Source organism: Syngnathus floridae, chromosome 18 (assembly GCF_059516105.1).
Source record: "Syngnathus floridae isolate MCC-2025c chromosome 18, RoL_Sflo_1.0, whole genome shotgun sequence".
Classification (NCBI taxonomy): Eukaryota; Metazoa; Chordata; class Actinopteri; order Syngnathiformes; family Syngnathidae; genus Syngnathus; species Syngnathus floridae.
In genome coordinates this window covers 4083616-4099624 of record NC_142430.1, presented here as the reverse complement: position 1 = coordinate 4099624, position 16009 = coordinate 4083616, and the positions used below count along the sequence as shown (strand labels likewise).

Genomic DNA, 16009 nt, shown 5'->3' with positions numbered 1-16009 from the left:
GCACGAGCCAAGTGGCCGAAAATAGCCCCCGCCGAGCGGATCGGCTGTTTATAAGCACCGCGGAGGTGCTCGCGGCGCCTCATTCGACTTCCAGCGGCCGGCGAGCTCGCGCACCCGCCCGGCACATCCGGGAGGCCGTGCGCACGAGCCAAGTGGCCGAAAATAGCCCCCGCCGAGCGGATCGGCTGTTTATAAGCACCGCGGAGGTGCTCGCGGCGCCTCATTCGACTTCCAGCGGCCGGCGAGCTCGCGCACCCGCCCGGCACATCCGGGAGGCCGTGCGCACGAGCCAAGTGGCCGAAAATAGCCCCCGCCGAGCGGATCGGCTGTTTATAAGCACCGCGGAGGTGGCCGCGGCGCCTCATTCAACTTCCAGCAGGCCGCGCACTCGCGCACGCCGCCCGGTTCAAATTTTCTAAGTGCAACGCACAATGAGATGCATGAGAAACGGCCTTGGTTACCATCACATTTGAAGCGATGAATACGAAGTTAAATTTTATGACTCGGTGTATAAGTCGAGGTCGATTTTTTTCGGTCGGTTTTGGATCGAAAAAGGTCGACCAATACACCGGCAAATACGGTATTTCAAAAAAACAGTCATCACTCCGACCTCAAATGGACAAATTGACAGCGTCCGAGACTCTGTACGGCAAAGATATGAAAAACAAGTAGCCCAAAAACTCTACTTAAAATAAATAGCCCGGAAGTTTCCTAGGCCCAAAAAGTCAGCACCCTTGTTAAAAAGGTGACTGACCCTGGACCAACACCGAAGTGTAAATAAAATTAGCGGTTGAAATATTCCATTTCACTCCCAACACCGGTCAGAGTTGGCATAAAGTCAGGTTTACTTGAAGACAGAGGATGGCAACACAGGTCATGGGAAAAAAAATCCCCCAGCTACATGATAGCGTGACGGCACAAGCGCGTCATGTTTCATGGATAGTCACTCTCCCAAAAAATGCACATATTCATAAAACGGGAGGCGGGACACAAGTGCAAATGGCGAAGGAAAACCAAAAGCAATGCATGCGAGTGTGTTTGGAGCAAGTCCCAATAGTGACCCCCATTCCGCATCTCCAGGGCATAAATAAACATGTGTGCGCAAGCACGCCGGTGGATTATAATCACAGAGAGAAAAGGGGAATCAAATTTATTCCGCAACGGCCATTAATATTTCAGGCCCGTTACTGTAGCCCGTGTGAGAGAGCATGAATGATTAATTTAGACATTACCTCTGTCACAAGCCCTTACCGGGCCAAGCTAGCACAGCAGCGCTAAACAAAAGGGGGGCTACCCCAATGTTTCTCGCCGTTGTTGTCGTAGCGCTCGCTCAGGTTTGGATGCGCTTTCGTCTGGCAAGACAAAAGGGAGGACTGCCAAGGGGGGGTGAGGTGTTGTCTTGTGTTGTTGGACAAGTTGGCCGCCTTTGTGCTTTTAAGGCTTTTCTTACAGCGCGGTGACCTTAAAAGACGCGGGTATCCAGAGGATACAGTCACCGTGGCTGTCGCTAGCTTCAAGCCATGAAAAGTCGGAGCACCTTTCAGGCTCCCGTTGAGACCTTGTGCTGAGCTGTCTTGAAAAATTTAGGCAATGGAATTAACCGGGGCACCCGCAAATGAGAAAATCGTTGACCTTCCAGGATGCAGCGTAAATCGGATTCATCGCAAAGTGTGATGAAAGCACAAAGACAATGTAACTGTTCAATTAGTCCATCAATAGCGTGTTAGCACCTTCACGTCAATGGCGGATGGAGAGCAGCCTGGCATCAATGCAAGATGACTTTGCCCGCCTGTGCATGTGCGTGCCTTTTTTGGATTTGTGGCATGTCTGACAAGTGGAGATCACAAGCGGGTGCCATCCATCTTACGGGCCTGTGATGCCGCCGCTACCATCTCCAAAGCCTGAGGGGGGTTCGTCAAAATAAACAAGCCGCTCTACTGTATGCACGCAATTTCGGCGATGCTCCGTCATCGGATCGTAATTCAAAACAATCAGTTGGGCGAAAAAGCTGATTAAGTACGTTTAATTGGGCGCGGTGGCGGGCAATACAAGGAGGCTACCTGCAGAGATCCTGGCGGGGGTGGGGGAGGAGGTTGGGGGGGGGGGGTGCGGATCAAGGCTGCATGACACTGATGGGATGTGTTGGCACATGCCCTCAGGTGCTTTTGGTGTGGTTGTCATTTTGTTGTTTTTCCTCCATCACTGTCATAGCATTCAAATGAAAAAAAAGAACGTTCCATAAATAAATAAGGAATGCACACAACAAGATGGATTGATGAGCTGTGATGTTTTGGGTAGTTTGGACAAAGTTGTTGACAGGCACTTTTCTCTCTCTTGGGAAATTGTCACAGAAAAGGAAAAAAAAAGAGCTGGCTAAGAAAACTTGTGTTCCGCTTTTTCACATGCTGCAAAAACCCGGGTAATTACCGCCGTGACCCATGACACAGAGGTCAAACTCGAGGCCCGGGGGCCAGATTGGGACCACCGCACCATTTCTTTGCAGACTCTTGGAAAGATTTTATTCTTTCAAAACACGAGGAAAAAAAAACTCATAAGATCGGGAAATTAACATAATAAAAGATTACATATGGATGTTATTTCTCAACTTGTGGCTTACGGGACTTTCAGAGGTCAATATGCATCTGAAAAACTTTCCCCGGTTGGAAGAGGGAAAAAAAAAACTGCGTAGGACTTGAAAGCAGCGTCAACTTCCCGAGTCTGTTGGCTATAGTTTCTAACGGCAGTCGCGGATCGATACGTAACTGTACATATAGCGCAAGTGGAACAAGCCCTGTCAAAGGTCACTCCTTTTTTTTTTCTCCACGCTTGCCTCGGTATGAGGAGGAGGTGGAAGAGAAGATGGAGGCGAAAGACATGAGAGCCAAGAAAGACAAACCCGGGCAAAAAAAAAACAAATCCCGGCTCTTGTAGTCGCGGAACCGGGCGCTTAATGGGCTTTGACATGAACGCCGGAAGGCCAAAGAGAGGAGGAGGGGGCGGGGCCACGTCGATAGCGCTGCGCGAGAGCGGCCGGGGGGAGCTCGCAGCGGCGGCTAGGGCCAAGTCCCTGGTACGAGCATAGGCCGGGGGCCTGACCGCTAATCATTAGAAAGTCAATGAGTTCTTGAGCGCTCGCAGCCACGCTGGTTATCCCGTGGATATACAAATGTATACAGAGAAATTCACCTGCCAACTGAATACGGCGTGGATAGCTGCAGCACTACTGCGAGACAATTTTGCTCTCATGCGCTCTCTCTGATATGTTGCCAGTATTCTTGGTATGTCAGATAAATATGTACAACGAACCGTCACCGATTAGAGGATGAGTTGCTAACATGAGCTAACGTTGCCTAGCAAAACTGGCAAACCTTGAAGGAATTCTATTCACTGCCACAGGTCCAAGATCGGTAGAGTTATCGCTTTTTGATGCTGCGGCTCGAGTATGACTATTAAGCGCGGCCCCTTCTCGTACCAGACATCGGCCTCTCTGGAGACGTGGGGACTAAAGTGACCTCACCCCCGGACCCTCATCCATTTTTTAAAAGTCTCAAACTGATACTGACACGTAGTCCACCGACTGGACTACATAATGAGACATGTCGTTGACATTTAAATTAAAATGGAGTCTAGCAAGTAGTAGCCGTCAAGACCACATGGACTGACATTTGGAGGAATCCAGACCAAGTCTTGACCAATACTGTGGTTGACCCTGTCAAGACCGCTGAGGATTGCAAGACCAACATTTCAAGTCATTGAGATAAAGTCAGGACCAAGAACTTAAGAGTGAGTAAAATCCATAGTTTGAGGAGTGGTAAAGTCAAGACTAAGACAAGACCCGGACTTCGATCTGAGACTTTGGAGTATTCCAGACCAAGGCATGACCATGACTTAGATGAATCCCGGCCAGGTGAAGACTTAAGACTTTGCTTTCCCCAAAGCCTGCATTGATCCAGGTTCAGTTTGTGTTTCAGGGCCTCATTTATTAGTTGTAAAAAGCTCATTTGGCCCTTGAGCTCAACCATGTTCCCTCCCCAGCAGTAGTATTTGCAATCTGCTGTTGGACTAATGAATCCCAGGGTAATGGCTACTTGTATTTTGTTTTGCATCAGGTGCTTGTACATTCAAGCATATGCAACACCCTAAATCCAAATTGCGCCCAATCAATATCCTCCAAGCTGCCTAGCCTTCCTCTGATCAATATGCACCCAACCTAAACTTTTTTTAAACCGATATTACTCCCCTGACCGTAGATCAATGGTCTATCGATTAATACGCTCAATCTTTTAAGGGCAAGATTTGGACAGACCCCATCTGGTCTGACCTGGAACAAAAACTTTTTGAAAATGCCTTATATTTAAATGAACTGATTGATCCTCTGGAAAATCAGCAAAACACGACTGGATGTGGAGCTATCACACTTTCCCCAGCCCTGGATTAGGTGCAAAAACGGGAGTCTGGACATTGCTCGCCTGACAAAAACTATGACTTCTGAAGAAAGCGATGCAAACAAAGTCGTTTTAAAAAAACGGCTTGGCTGATAAGATCAAGAGGGAGGGGATCGGAAAAAAAAAAAAAACAAATGAGAATAGAGTGACAGAGGGTGCGCCAGGGTGAGGGGCTGCCAGAAACTTGGAAGGGGATTGACGTTCACTGAGGCTTCTCAAAGCCACCGAGTCTCCTTTGAAGGGATTATTAACACATTTTGATTACTCTGGTCCAGTTGTCGCGGAAAATATAACCTCCATCAGGGCTGGGGAACAGGCGGTCGCAGTCCCCACCCCCCAATCACCCTCGGCTGGCCCGACTCAAAGCCGGCCGCTAATTACCACCTCAGACGTCGTGGAGAATAGACGAGCACCTTATTAGTCTCACAGACACACGTCAGTATGTCAGCCGTGACCTGCCTTAGCAATAATAGGAGTATAATCTGGAGTTTAGCTCAAACTTTGGTGTGGTGGGAAGTTCAATGAGGGAGCAATTTTGATACTACGGCTGGTTGATTTGGATCCCAAAAAGGGTCGTCACAAATAAATCTATCAAATCAATGAATCACAAGCAACCTTTGTGATATTGGCCTATGCAGCTTCCTGCTGTTAAAACAACACGAAAAAGACGCCAACAAGATCTGAGTCGGAGAAAGGCATTCACCACAACAACAGCAACGTTGAAAAAGAAAGGTGACTTTCAATCGGCTTTTGATAATGAGCACAGCTAATGCTCTCTTTGTAGACGATCGGCAATCCCGCGTGTGAAATGTATCGTCATAAACACGCCAAAGTGAGCAAAGGGGGGGGCTGTTTTGGAGAGTTTTGCACACATGGTTTGAGGACGGGGCCAACAAAGTCAACATCAAAAAGGTCCGGAATGCGAGAGGTAAAAGTAGGCCAGGCCCCAGCCAGAGAGAGAAGATGCAGAGGATAGTGAGAGAGGCAGTGGGGATGTAGAAGGGCTCAGTCCCAAGCTGGGAGGAGCTCAGGTGCGAGTTATGAGGAGGCACCTTCTGTTCATGGCTCCGAGGCCCTGCGGTGGATAGAAGAGGGGCCTGGACAGACACGGGTTCCTCGTGTTTGGCCCAAATAATCCAGGTGGCTCAGGACGCACGCCCTTGTCGCGTCACGCCACTTCAGACCACAAAACCCTAAGACTCGTGCAAATACTCAAAACTGACAGAAAAGATCATGTGAATTGATTCATTGAAAGAAAAATAAGGAGGCATCAGATCAAGTCAGGATCAAGTTTTTGAGACCTACAGATGAAGATGTACAGAATTAAAGAGGTCCAGAAGGGATTATGTCAAGACAAATACTTTGAATGATCCAGAGATGAGACCAAGTCAAGACCGAGCAAGGTTCAAGATTTTAAGGCACTCAAAAGGAGTTCAAGTTCAAAAAGAGTCAAAACCAAAACAGGACAAAGTCAAAAACACGATTTAGAGTCATCCAGACAAGCGAAGCTTTTGAAGTGTCCAGACCGAGTCAAAACCAATATTCTGGAATGATTCGATTCATGAATTTGAACAAATGTGACAGTCGCCACACGCCCACCCGAAATACATCTCATTGATGGACATTCAACACCACGAATGACTAATGACCTGCGTCTCTCTGATGATCATCTTGGCAGAACTACCGCGAAAAAAAAAAAAAAATCACAACTTCTCTCTGTGCAAGAATATGTTCAAACCAGTCAAATCAATTAGATCAAAGACGGCGCTGACGTATGGAGACTTGTTAAGTTAACTGAAGGTAGGTTGCCAGAGTCGTTTGCCCTCACTCGCAGTCGCCGCAGTCAGTCTAAATTGGGAGCGAAGGTACCGCCGGAGAAAAGGCTGAACCTGTCACAGAGGACTACAGCGAACCCTCGTTTATCATGGGGGGACCTACCAAGATCCCCCAGATTAGGAAAAGTGACATAGGGACCATAACAACCCCAAAAAGCCATCAAAACAATGACTCAATATCTACGATGTAGCAGAAGCCGTGAATGTCACTGTCGAAAAAAATATACGTATATACATACCAGATTCTAATCAGCATCATGTCTTCTGTGTGAATGCAAGCGTGTGTGTGTGTGTGTGTGTGTGTGTGTGTGTGTGTGTGTGTGTGTGTGTGAGTGTGTGTGTGTTAAGGCATTTGCCTTTGCTCTGCATTTGCATGACTTCCTTTAATAAGAATTGTGCACAGAGCTGCTGGTTAAGGCCTAAACGTCGAAAGAGCTCATTAAAACCTGCACAACACGCAACTTCAAGCGCAGGAAGTGAGAGGAAAATTGGCAAGCAACGCCACGGACCGCAGAAACGTCCACGCCGGATAACGTGTGCAGTTTGGAGCTCGGTGAGGACGCTTGCATAATTTCTCTTTGATTGTCGGCCACTGTTGGATCCCCCTGGCCATACATGTCCAAAATGGACAAGGTGCATTTTCTTGGTCAGGATTTTGATGTTTATGGAAAATAGGTGGATTTAAACACTAATTAGAGCAGACGCTCGAATAGACCTTCCATTAAGAAACAGACTCAGTGACTCGAGCTCAGAAGATCCTAAAGAGACCAGACCAAATCAAGACCAACACTAAGAAATGCAGACCAAGTCAAGACTTTGAGGATTTGAGGCCAAGTAAAGATCAAGATTTTAAGGAGACCAGATCAAATCAAGACCAAGACTAGGAGTTCAGAGCAAGTCAAGACCAAGACTTTGAGGATCTGAAGGCAAGACCAAGACTTGAGACCAAATCAATATGACGAGTTTAAGCATTGGCGACTTGACACTATGTGGTAAACTACCTGGAGCGGAAGTCGGAGCTGTCAGACATTATTCGCTAGGCCACACCCCCTTAAAGAAAAGTTCAAGGTAACACGTGAAGACATTTTTAGAAATGCATGCTCTTCATTGGATGATTACGATTCACTGTCGGTGGGTTTCCCAGCAATAAATTAGAGCAGGCGAGAAAAAAAAAAAAACACGAGTTTGAAGTAGCAACATTCCAAAGTCTCCATCAATTTGGTGTGTTGCCATTAAGACACGCACGTTGGCATCAAAGTGCGAGCAGGTCCAGACCAAGCGAGGGGTCCCTTAGGCCACCTTAGCCAGTCCTTCACAAGTACACTTAAAAAGGCAGGCGGCCGTCGAGTACGCGGCGGTTGGCCTCCATTGATGCCCGCCTAACCCGAGATCAGAGTCGCGCTCGGGGAAGAACCGAGCCGATCGGCCCCGCCGCTACCCGAGCGCCGCGCACATCAACCCTTCAGGATTAGCGCGCCGCGCGTATCACGCGGCGAGCCGCCGACTGATGTGAGCGTCGGGGACCATGTCGGCCACTTAGCCGGCCTTTTCTACCTGCTAGTCAACACTCAAAGTTGACACCGCAGCGATTAGAGCGTAGGACACAGGAGGACCTATTTTCTTTTTTTTTTTTTTTTTTTGCCTGCCTGATCCAGAATGAGCATATCATTCTAGGACACAGGTGCTAGCTAATGTATTAACGTACCGTTAGTACAAAAGCACACGCGGATGGATGAAGAACTACTTTCTTTCTTTTCGCCTTCTCTTTTTAGGAACTTGGGCTCACACAGCCGACCAAACGATTATTGTGTGTGTGCTCGTGTGTGGGTCCCCTCCGGCATTTTCTGGTGAGAGCAAACTGCGCCGCTTTCTACAGCAGCTCAAGGGCGCAGCCTGTCTACCAAAGAAAAGAATGCAGCTGAGGAAGAAATAGTGCTTGGCTTTCAAAGTGCATTCTTGAAAGCTTCTGCTTCTGTTCCGTTGGACAAACACAGAAGGCACGTAAACAACTGTCGTTTTGTTGTCGTGCGACTTGGCCGCCCAACGTGCTCGGGTGGCAGTTGCCGCCCCCCCTGGACAAATGTGATTGTGCCTAATATGGCAAGTTTGCCTTCTCAAAGTGAGACTGCCATTCTTGTGTGACGTGCCCAAGCAGCAGCGGCGAAGCACACCAAAGGTTAGCGCCTTTCCCAAGACAAAAAAAAAAAAAAACTGGCAAGGCAACGCTAGTTTTCTTCTGTTTGCTTCGATGATGACAAACAATTTTATCTTCTAAGTGTGTGACTCAAGCTGAGTGACGCACTCAGGCGTGGAGCACCGCTAAGGTTGAGGCCCACCTCCAAGAAAAAAAGCTTTGTCTCCTTTTGCCCTACCGCGGCAACAACAGTTTTGCTAGCATTGTGGGCAAATACTTTTGTCTCGTAAAAGTTGCGTGAGTGAGGCGCTGGAGCGGCAGCCTCCTAAGGTTAGCAGTCTTCGCAGTGACAAAAAGCTTTTTGTTACTTTTGCCACTGAAAGCTTTCCAATGATGCGAGCATACGAGGAGCAAAAAGCTTGACGTTCTTTTGCAAACTCATATACGGCCGGCCACGTGGTGACAAAGCCCGACTCTGCTCGTCGTTTGTAGACCGGAGTCGCGTGATGCGCTGGAGTAGCACCCGCCGAGCGCTTCTAAGGTCGGTGCCCCCCACCCACTGCCAGGCAGATGGGCCAAGCAGCCGATATCCCGGCCGGGCTCCGTTTCATGTCGCCCGGGCGCCTTAAAGGGCCGGCCAGCCCGTCTGATGGCCACCGGGATGGCTAAAGGAGGACGCTCCTTTGACACGGACGAGGGGGGCCTGGGGGTCCCGTAGAGGACAGATGGAGACTGCTAATGCGCCTGGCCGTGTTTGCGGGATAATTGTGCTTCACAAGACGCAGAGATGAAGAAGCAGCTAATGGCGCACGTCAAAGATGGAGACGCGTTTTCTTTAGCGGGACTTCCTGGAGGCTTTTTAACTTCACAGATGCTGCAGCATCTGCTGCTGCATCTTTTTTTTTTTTTTTTTTTTTTTTTTTAACATCTGAAAATGTGAGAAATAGGAGGCGATCCGCTGCTTACACAACACTAAAGATTGATGGCTAAAGAACAAAATGGCTGCTTGCAAAACAAGGATGTTTTTGTTTACATGGAGTTGCTTATTTATTTATGAATCCTGCACACTGGTCTTAATATTGACAGTAACTGGCCTTTAGAATTTGGCATCATCTATATAGAAGGTTGATATTAATGCAAGAGCTATATGGAAAAAAAAAACACGCATTGTAAAATATTTTTGGTATTTTTTTTTTTTAGGAGAGGGGCACTAATCAAAGAAAGACAACATTCATGTAAATTCAATATTTTTATATTTACACTATGTAATGTGAAATTTGAATTTAGTCCAAATTGATTTTTTGGACTAGGAACAACGTGACATCAATACTTTAATCAAATTTGTAAGTCTTCTGTAATTTCCTTTTTAAGATGAAACACTATCATTGAGATATAAAATATTTATAGTATAAATGATTACCTTTCTGATGTATCCAAGTAAAAAGAAAACTAAAATGTTGAACGTGGTCATTAAAGTCAGGTCAATTTTGGGCCAAGGGTAAAATTTGATATAATAAAACCCGCAGAAGAATTGCTCACACATTAAAATCATTTGACTTAGAAAATCTAAAATAAAAAGCATTTGTTTCACAAATGTCATATTGACTTGGAGGAATGAATTGAATGGAAAATAATGTCGAGGTCACGCCTGCACGCTACAAATAAAAACACACAAGGAAGGCTGATGTTTGGTCAAGTTCCAGGTAATGTTTGGGATTTTTTTTTTGTTCTGCAAAAAATGTCAAAATCTCACAATCGGCGGCGCACTGTGTTACATTTTTACGTGATTTCTTTCTCTCTCTCTCGCACGGTTCTCCCTTGCCGTTATTTTTTTTTTGTCTTAAATATTGCGGCAGCAGGCGCCTCAGATGTAGCGGCCCTTTAAAGCGCCCGTGGGGGGGCTCAGAGTCCTCGCTTTTGTCTTCCATTTCCTTCTGAAAGCGCTTTTCTTGAACCCTGCGCCGCTCTTCACAGTTGTTGTCTCGGCTCTCTGCTCGCTGTGTGGCTCTTTCTTTTTTCCTACGACCAACAACCCCCCACCCCCCACCCCAAGTCCACCACCCACCCTCCAGCCCTCCCTCCCTCCTCCAGCTCTCTCCGTGTCAGCCGGAGGTCAATGCTACACTTTTTTTTCAGCATGCAACAAGGCCAAGAGAGAAGTGTGTGTGTGTGTGGGGGGGTCTTTTTAGTCACTGTAACCTATAAATAGCAAACTATATCTGCTTATTTCCAAGACACAGGTTTGAGTGAGCAGGTGTTTGAAATGTACTTTTGATCCAACTGGCATTTATTTATTATTTTTTTTAATCCTGCATTTTACAAGTTGAGATAATTAAACACACCCAGGTCAAATCTTTTTCTTCCTGAGAAACAATGTCACAGGAGGGTCAGAAAAAAAGAAGAGCTTTTTTTTTTTTTTTTTTAACTTTTGTCCCACATGCCATTTATTAGAATTTATATGGATTTATTTCCTGAGCACATTGACTGTTTATTCTCTGTATTCCACATTGAGCTTTGCATATTCCGAGGAGTTCTCTTTTTATTCGTCTGTTTAAAACAAAAAAACAAAAAAAAAGGACACTCCTTGCGGTATAGCATAATAAATGATTCCTTCGCAACGCCGCCACAATGTAGCATTGTGCGTTCACACGGAATACGCCGTCATTTGATAATTGTTAGATTAGTGGCGCCCACAGCCGGGACGTAAATATTTCACAGCTTGGAGGAAAGGAGGCCTCAGAAAAAAAAATGTTTTGAAAGAGGAGGGGTGTTAGGGGGGGCAAGTGTGTTTTTCTTCAAATTTAGTTAACTCTATTTCCTGAATGTAAATGCTTCAGCTCTTTTAAAAAAAAAAAAAATCCAGTGGCGGCTGTGCTGTTTATCGGCGGATGAAAGGCAACGCTGTAATTATTCCCCCCACCAGCAACAAAATTCCCCCCCCTACCTAATCGGACTTTGTCAGCAAGGCGTCTTATCGAGAAGAGGAAAATGACACCGATGCTATCGAGCAGCCCCGGAGTCGGCGCCCGCGGCGCTCGTCCCCCCGCCAATCACGGGCTTGAGCCTCGGCCCCCGCCGTATCTAGCGCCGCCACAAACGGCCGGCGCGGGCTTCTTTTTTTCATGTAGACTTCAAAAAACAGTCGCCAGTCATTAAAATTGCAGCCGCGTCGCTTCTTTTTCGGCGGCGGCAGGGATCAGCCGAGGCGAAAATGGGATGCGGGACGAGGAGAGCGGTTAAACGTGTTAATTCCGTCCTCACATGTTGACGGCTTAATTTTAATCTGTTTGAGGAGGAAGGGGCGGCCGGCGATCGGAAAGGGGGCGCAAAGGGCAACGAGAAAGCCGAGGGCCGCAATAAACTGCCATTATCTCGGACGGAGCCGGTCCGTGGGGATTTAGAGGCAAAAAAAAAAAAAAACCTTGTTTACGCTTCAACTGCGCTAGCTAGCTAAGGTGCCGCCAGACAAAAGAGCTTGGGTACACAAAAGGCCAGCGAGCATACGGAGTCCTCAACGGGACGGCAAGAGCTGAATCAACACACTCCAGCTTGGCCCAAAATCCCCAGTGGCAATTCACCTTTTCAAAATGTTTGGAAACAACACAAATTTCAGTGACAAAAACTTGGAATGTTTTTTTTTGTTTGGTGAACATTTATGGCAGAATTTTAACCCCCAGTGTTGGCATGAGGCCCTCCTTATTCGCAATTTATTTTTACAGATCGCCAGTTTACTCATCATAATGTTTTTTTTTTTAATCAGATCTATCAATTATTTGGGTAAGTTTAGCAAACCTATTGTGTTTGATATTATTTTTAGTCTTGAAACTAGTAATTTAATAATAAGGGGCTTGCGCATTTCAGAAGACAACCACAAATTGTGGAAATGCCGTATTTGTCTTTTTTTAAGTTCTGGCTGCCGCCGAACAATTCGGTGTGGCGTCGACTCATCGGACCCCGCCCGCCCCGCTCGTCTAATCGTGCCGCAGCCCCAAATCAAAGCGCTTTAAAACAAGCCGGTGCGGCCTTTAATAGCATCGTCACATCATCACAGCGTCCTCGCGCGGCTCGCTTAGCTTAGCCTCCGCTGCTGCCACTTTGTTGCTCGCTTCAATGATTTATAAACGGGAAAAAAAAATAAAATATCAAGAGAGAGTGAGCAGAAAAGGAGGCCAGAAAGAACCAAAGTGTGGGCTGCCTCCACTCACAAGCCCGATTGTGATTCTGAGTCACTGGCACCTTTGATTGACAAGCTCCAATCAGTTTATCTGCCATCCTAATAAAGTAGGTGGCCCGCAGTGCTCCCTACCTGACATGTTTTGTTTTTTTCGGGGGACCCCAGAGGCCCCAAAGCCCGAAGCGCTCGGCTTATCGAAACATGAGTGAAATCAATCCCTAATGAGCTGTGTTGCCTTGTTTTGATTCCTGTCGCTCACCATTTTTGGATCGGCCTTTGTCTCCCTCGTCACTTTTGCCGTATCATCATTGCTGTATTTAAAAAGGGATTTAATTTATTTCCATTCCTCATAATTTAACAAAAATATCACACGATGCCCAATTGAAAAGACTTATTTTTTAAGTAATCACAAATGAATTAAAAATAGTATGCAAGCACGTTTTGACAAATGCCAATTTATTATTTGTGTTTTCTAATTTAAATGAATGACAGGAGTTGTATTTTGAATTCCGTAGATTATTTAAAAGGATTATTTTTAGAGCCAAAGCTAACTGAGTCTGCTTGTTGCCGCGACTTGTCTTTTAGCTTTCTTTTTTTTTTCTTTGCTAATGAATTTCTCGACTTTATTTATGAGACAAACAGAAAAGCCAGCTCGTCAGTGTGTGCGCGCGTGCGTGTGGTAAATAAATAGCGCGGCGTGTCCAAAGAGTCGCTCGCTCGCTCGCTATCCCTTTGAGGGCTCTCACTGCTCTTGACAAGCCTTTGTTTTCTTTAAATACACTCGAGACGCTGAGAATAGTAAAAAAAAAAAAAAAAAAAAAAAAGTTAAAATGTGACGATGACACATTGTGAAGATTTGTCTTTTCTTAGAACAAGTGCACCCCCCCCCCCCCCCCTCCCGTTTCCCCTCCCTTTAAATCTGACCCACACGCATCCCGGCTTTTTGTTAGCGGTCATTACAAGAGACGACGCTCCGGTGGGGAGGAAAAAGAAAAGAAAGAAAAAGGGGAATTTCAACACCGGTTCTTTCTTCTTTCAATTATATGTATATACTATATATATATATATATATATGAAATTTAAAAAAGGCTGTGTTTCACCTTTGGCGGTCTTTTGAATATTTCAAAATACTTTGAAGTGAAATGGTACTGATGCATTTCTATCTTATTGGTTATAATTTGTTTATGAAGAGAATCTGCCAGCGTTTTCTTTTAGTACAACACAGATTTGAAGGCCAATTGTTGTTTTGTTTTTTCCCAAGGCAGTTTTTATTCTTGATGTTTAGCAATTGTGCCCTGTGCAGCTATTCCCGATGCTTCCTTCTTCTTTGTTGGGAGACGTACTGCGTGTTTGACCCGAGCCGGCGACGCCATTTCAGGCTGTGCGACCGAGCAGAGGGCCGCTATCGACAGCCGAGTGAAGTCAGGGGTCACGGATTAAACGCGACGGGGCGACGCATCGACCCCCGCCGTCCGTGCGTGCGGGACCTCGGCGGGATTTTTCTTGGATGAGTCGGCCGTCGATGACAGAGGGTCAGCGTGGCCAGGCTGGTGAGACCAAACGTTTAGTCGCCCGTGCACTTTATTGAACACGATTGGCAGCCGAATGCACATGTACCATTTGTGGTTACAGAAAATGCATCCGTATAAAAGTTCGGAATAGTGGCTAGCGCTTGTGCAGCTAGCTTATTCCTATTTAATGCCCTCCCTCCACGGGAAACAGATCCCAGCCGCTCGGTTTGCTTTCGCAGAATTTTCAGCACGGATGACGACGGCGGTTTACGCGCATTTTTAAGCATCAGGCAGCTCGTGTTTATGAATTCGGGAATAGAAAAAAAAGCATCAAAAGTCTGCGGTCCTTCCTCGACTTGAATTATTAAAGGTGTCAATGTCGCACGCGCGCCATTTATAGTGTAAATTGACAAACTTTCTGGAAAACTACAACGGAAGCCGCCGAACAAGACTTGAAGAAGTCGGCTTTGATACCTCTCGGAGGAATACGCCGCGGCGTGGAAGTGAGACGGGATAAAAAAAAAAAGAAAGAAAAAAACTGTACGCTAACTGGTTAAATCTATTTAAGAACCAAATGAGGTGACAGAATTATAGAAGGATAAAAACAACCTTATTAATAACTTTGTAGGGAGATGTTTATTTAGAAATTCTTCCACCTGAATTTTTTAGTTTATTTTTGTAAGACCCTTGAAAAGGGAAAAAAAAAAAAACACCAAAACACACACACACATTGAGAAAGACGCACTCGGCGTAGCGTATGCATGAATTTTCCTCTTTCGCATGTGTCGCTCGCTTTCTCACTCACCTTTGATGTGCACCCGAAAATGTCATCAGGCGTCAAGGAAGCCGTTTTTTTTTTCTTTTTTCAATATATACTTCTCCGCCAAACACCAGCCCGACCCCCACGCAAACCCGTATTTTCGCCCACCTCCCAATTTGCCGCCACCGCTCACTCATCCCAAACAAGAAGACGTACGTACCGGTTTCCACGGCGATCTGGTAGCCGGCCTCGAGTCGCCGCGATGACCTTTCCAGCCTCTCTGTGTTGTCCAGCAGATGCGCTCTCTACAACAAAATAGAGCACGCATGAGCACAATCGCAAACGTTGATTGAGGGACGCGTTTCTTTTTGCCGATAACCTTCGCTGATGACAAACGTGATGGAATACGCAAGCATGTCGGGATGACAACGTGCCCTCGTCCAAAAACAACAATTTCAGATGTGTATTCGCGTCTTGCGTGTTTACACGAGAAGGGTCGGCGTTTGATGGCCTCTCTCATATTTTTTGACACTCTAAAAACAACCAAAAGGAGTTGACGGCCACCACATGAGCGAAAAGTGTGGGGGGGGTAAAATGCCGAGATTGGGTCGAGCTGTCAAAACACGTAGCGGCTAATCACTCAGAGGAGATGGAAAAACACGAGGAGGGGGGGGGGGCGGTTTGAAAATGAGTCGACACACTTTTCAAAGTTTGACAATAAGAAGAAGCGGATGGAGAGAACTCGGCTTCCATCTTCTTGACGGATGACGTTTCAAATAGCAGAGAGGCTTTCTCGTCCGGGGCAGGCTCAGGATGGAGGAAAGGAAGAAAATAGTGACTCGTTCGGAGAGCTCTTGCGGTTAAGTGTTATTACTTGGGAAGGGACCAAATATAAAAAGTTTTGTTCCGTGAGCTGTCACCAAAAAGTAGCGATTGCCGATATCACGTATCGTTCACTTTCGATGTAATATGTTTGGCTGTTAAGAAACACAGGGTGGGATATCAATATTGCGGGGGATCATAACGAGAACTGCCAGGCTGCACTAAGAAATTCCTTATCACGTTTTCTCACACTGAAGTATCGACAATGGTGCTGAAGTTCAACGTGTGCTTGGTCAGGAAAGGAAGTCAACTTATAAATCAAGGTGCC

General features: G+C 46.3%; 1 protein-coding gene across 3 annotated transcripts in view; it reads right to left on the bottom strand.

The window, feature by feature from the left end:
* The window catches only part of vti1a (vesicle transport through interaction with t-SNAREs 1A), a 52404-nt gene that overhangs the window by 20052 nt on the left and 16343 nt on the right, over positions 1-16009 (bottom strand). For all 3 annotated transcript variants that reach the window (XM_088360618.1, XM_088360616.1, XM_088360617.1), the window contains one exon: positions 15080-15164. In XM_088360618.1, the coding sequence (XP_088216744.1) occupies positions 15080-15164 (85 nt within the window). The remainder of the gene's footprint in view (positions 1-15079; positions 15165-16009) is intronic.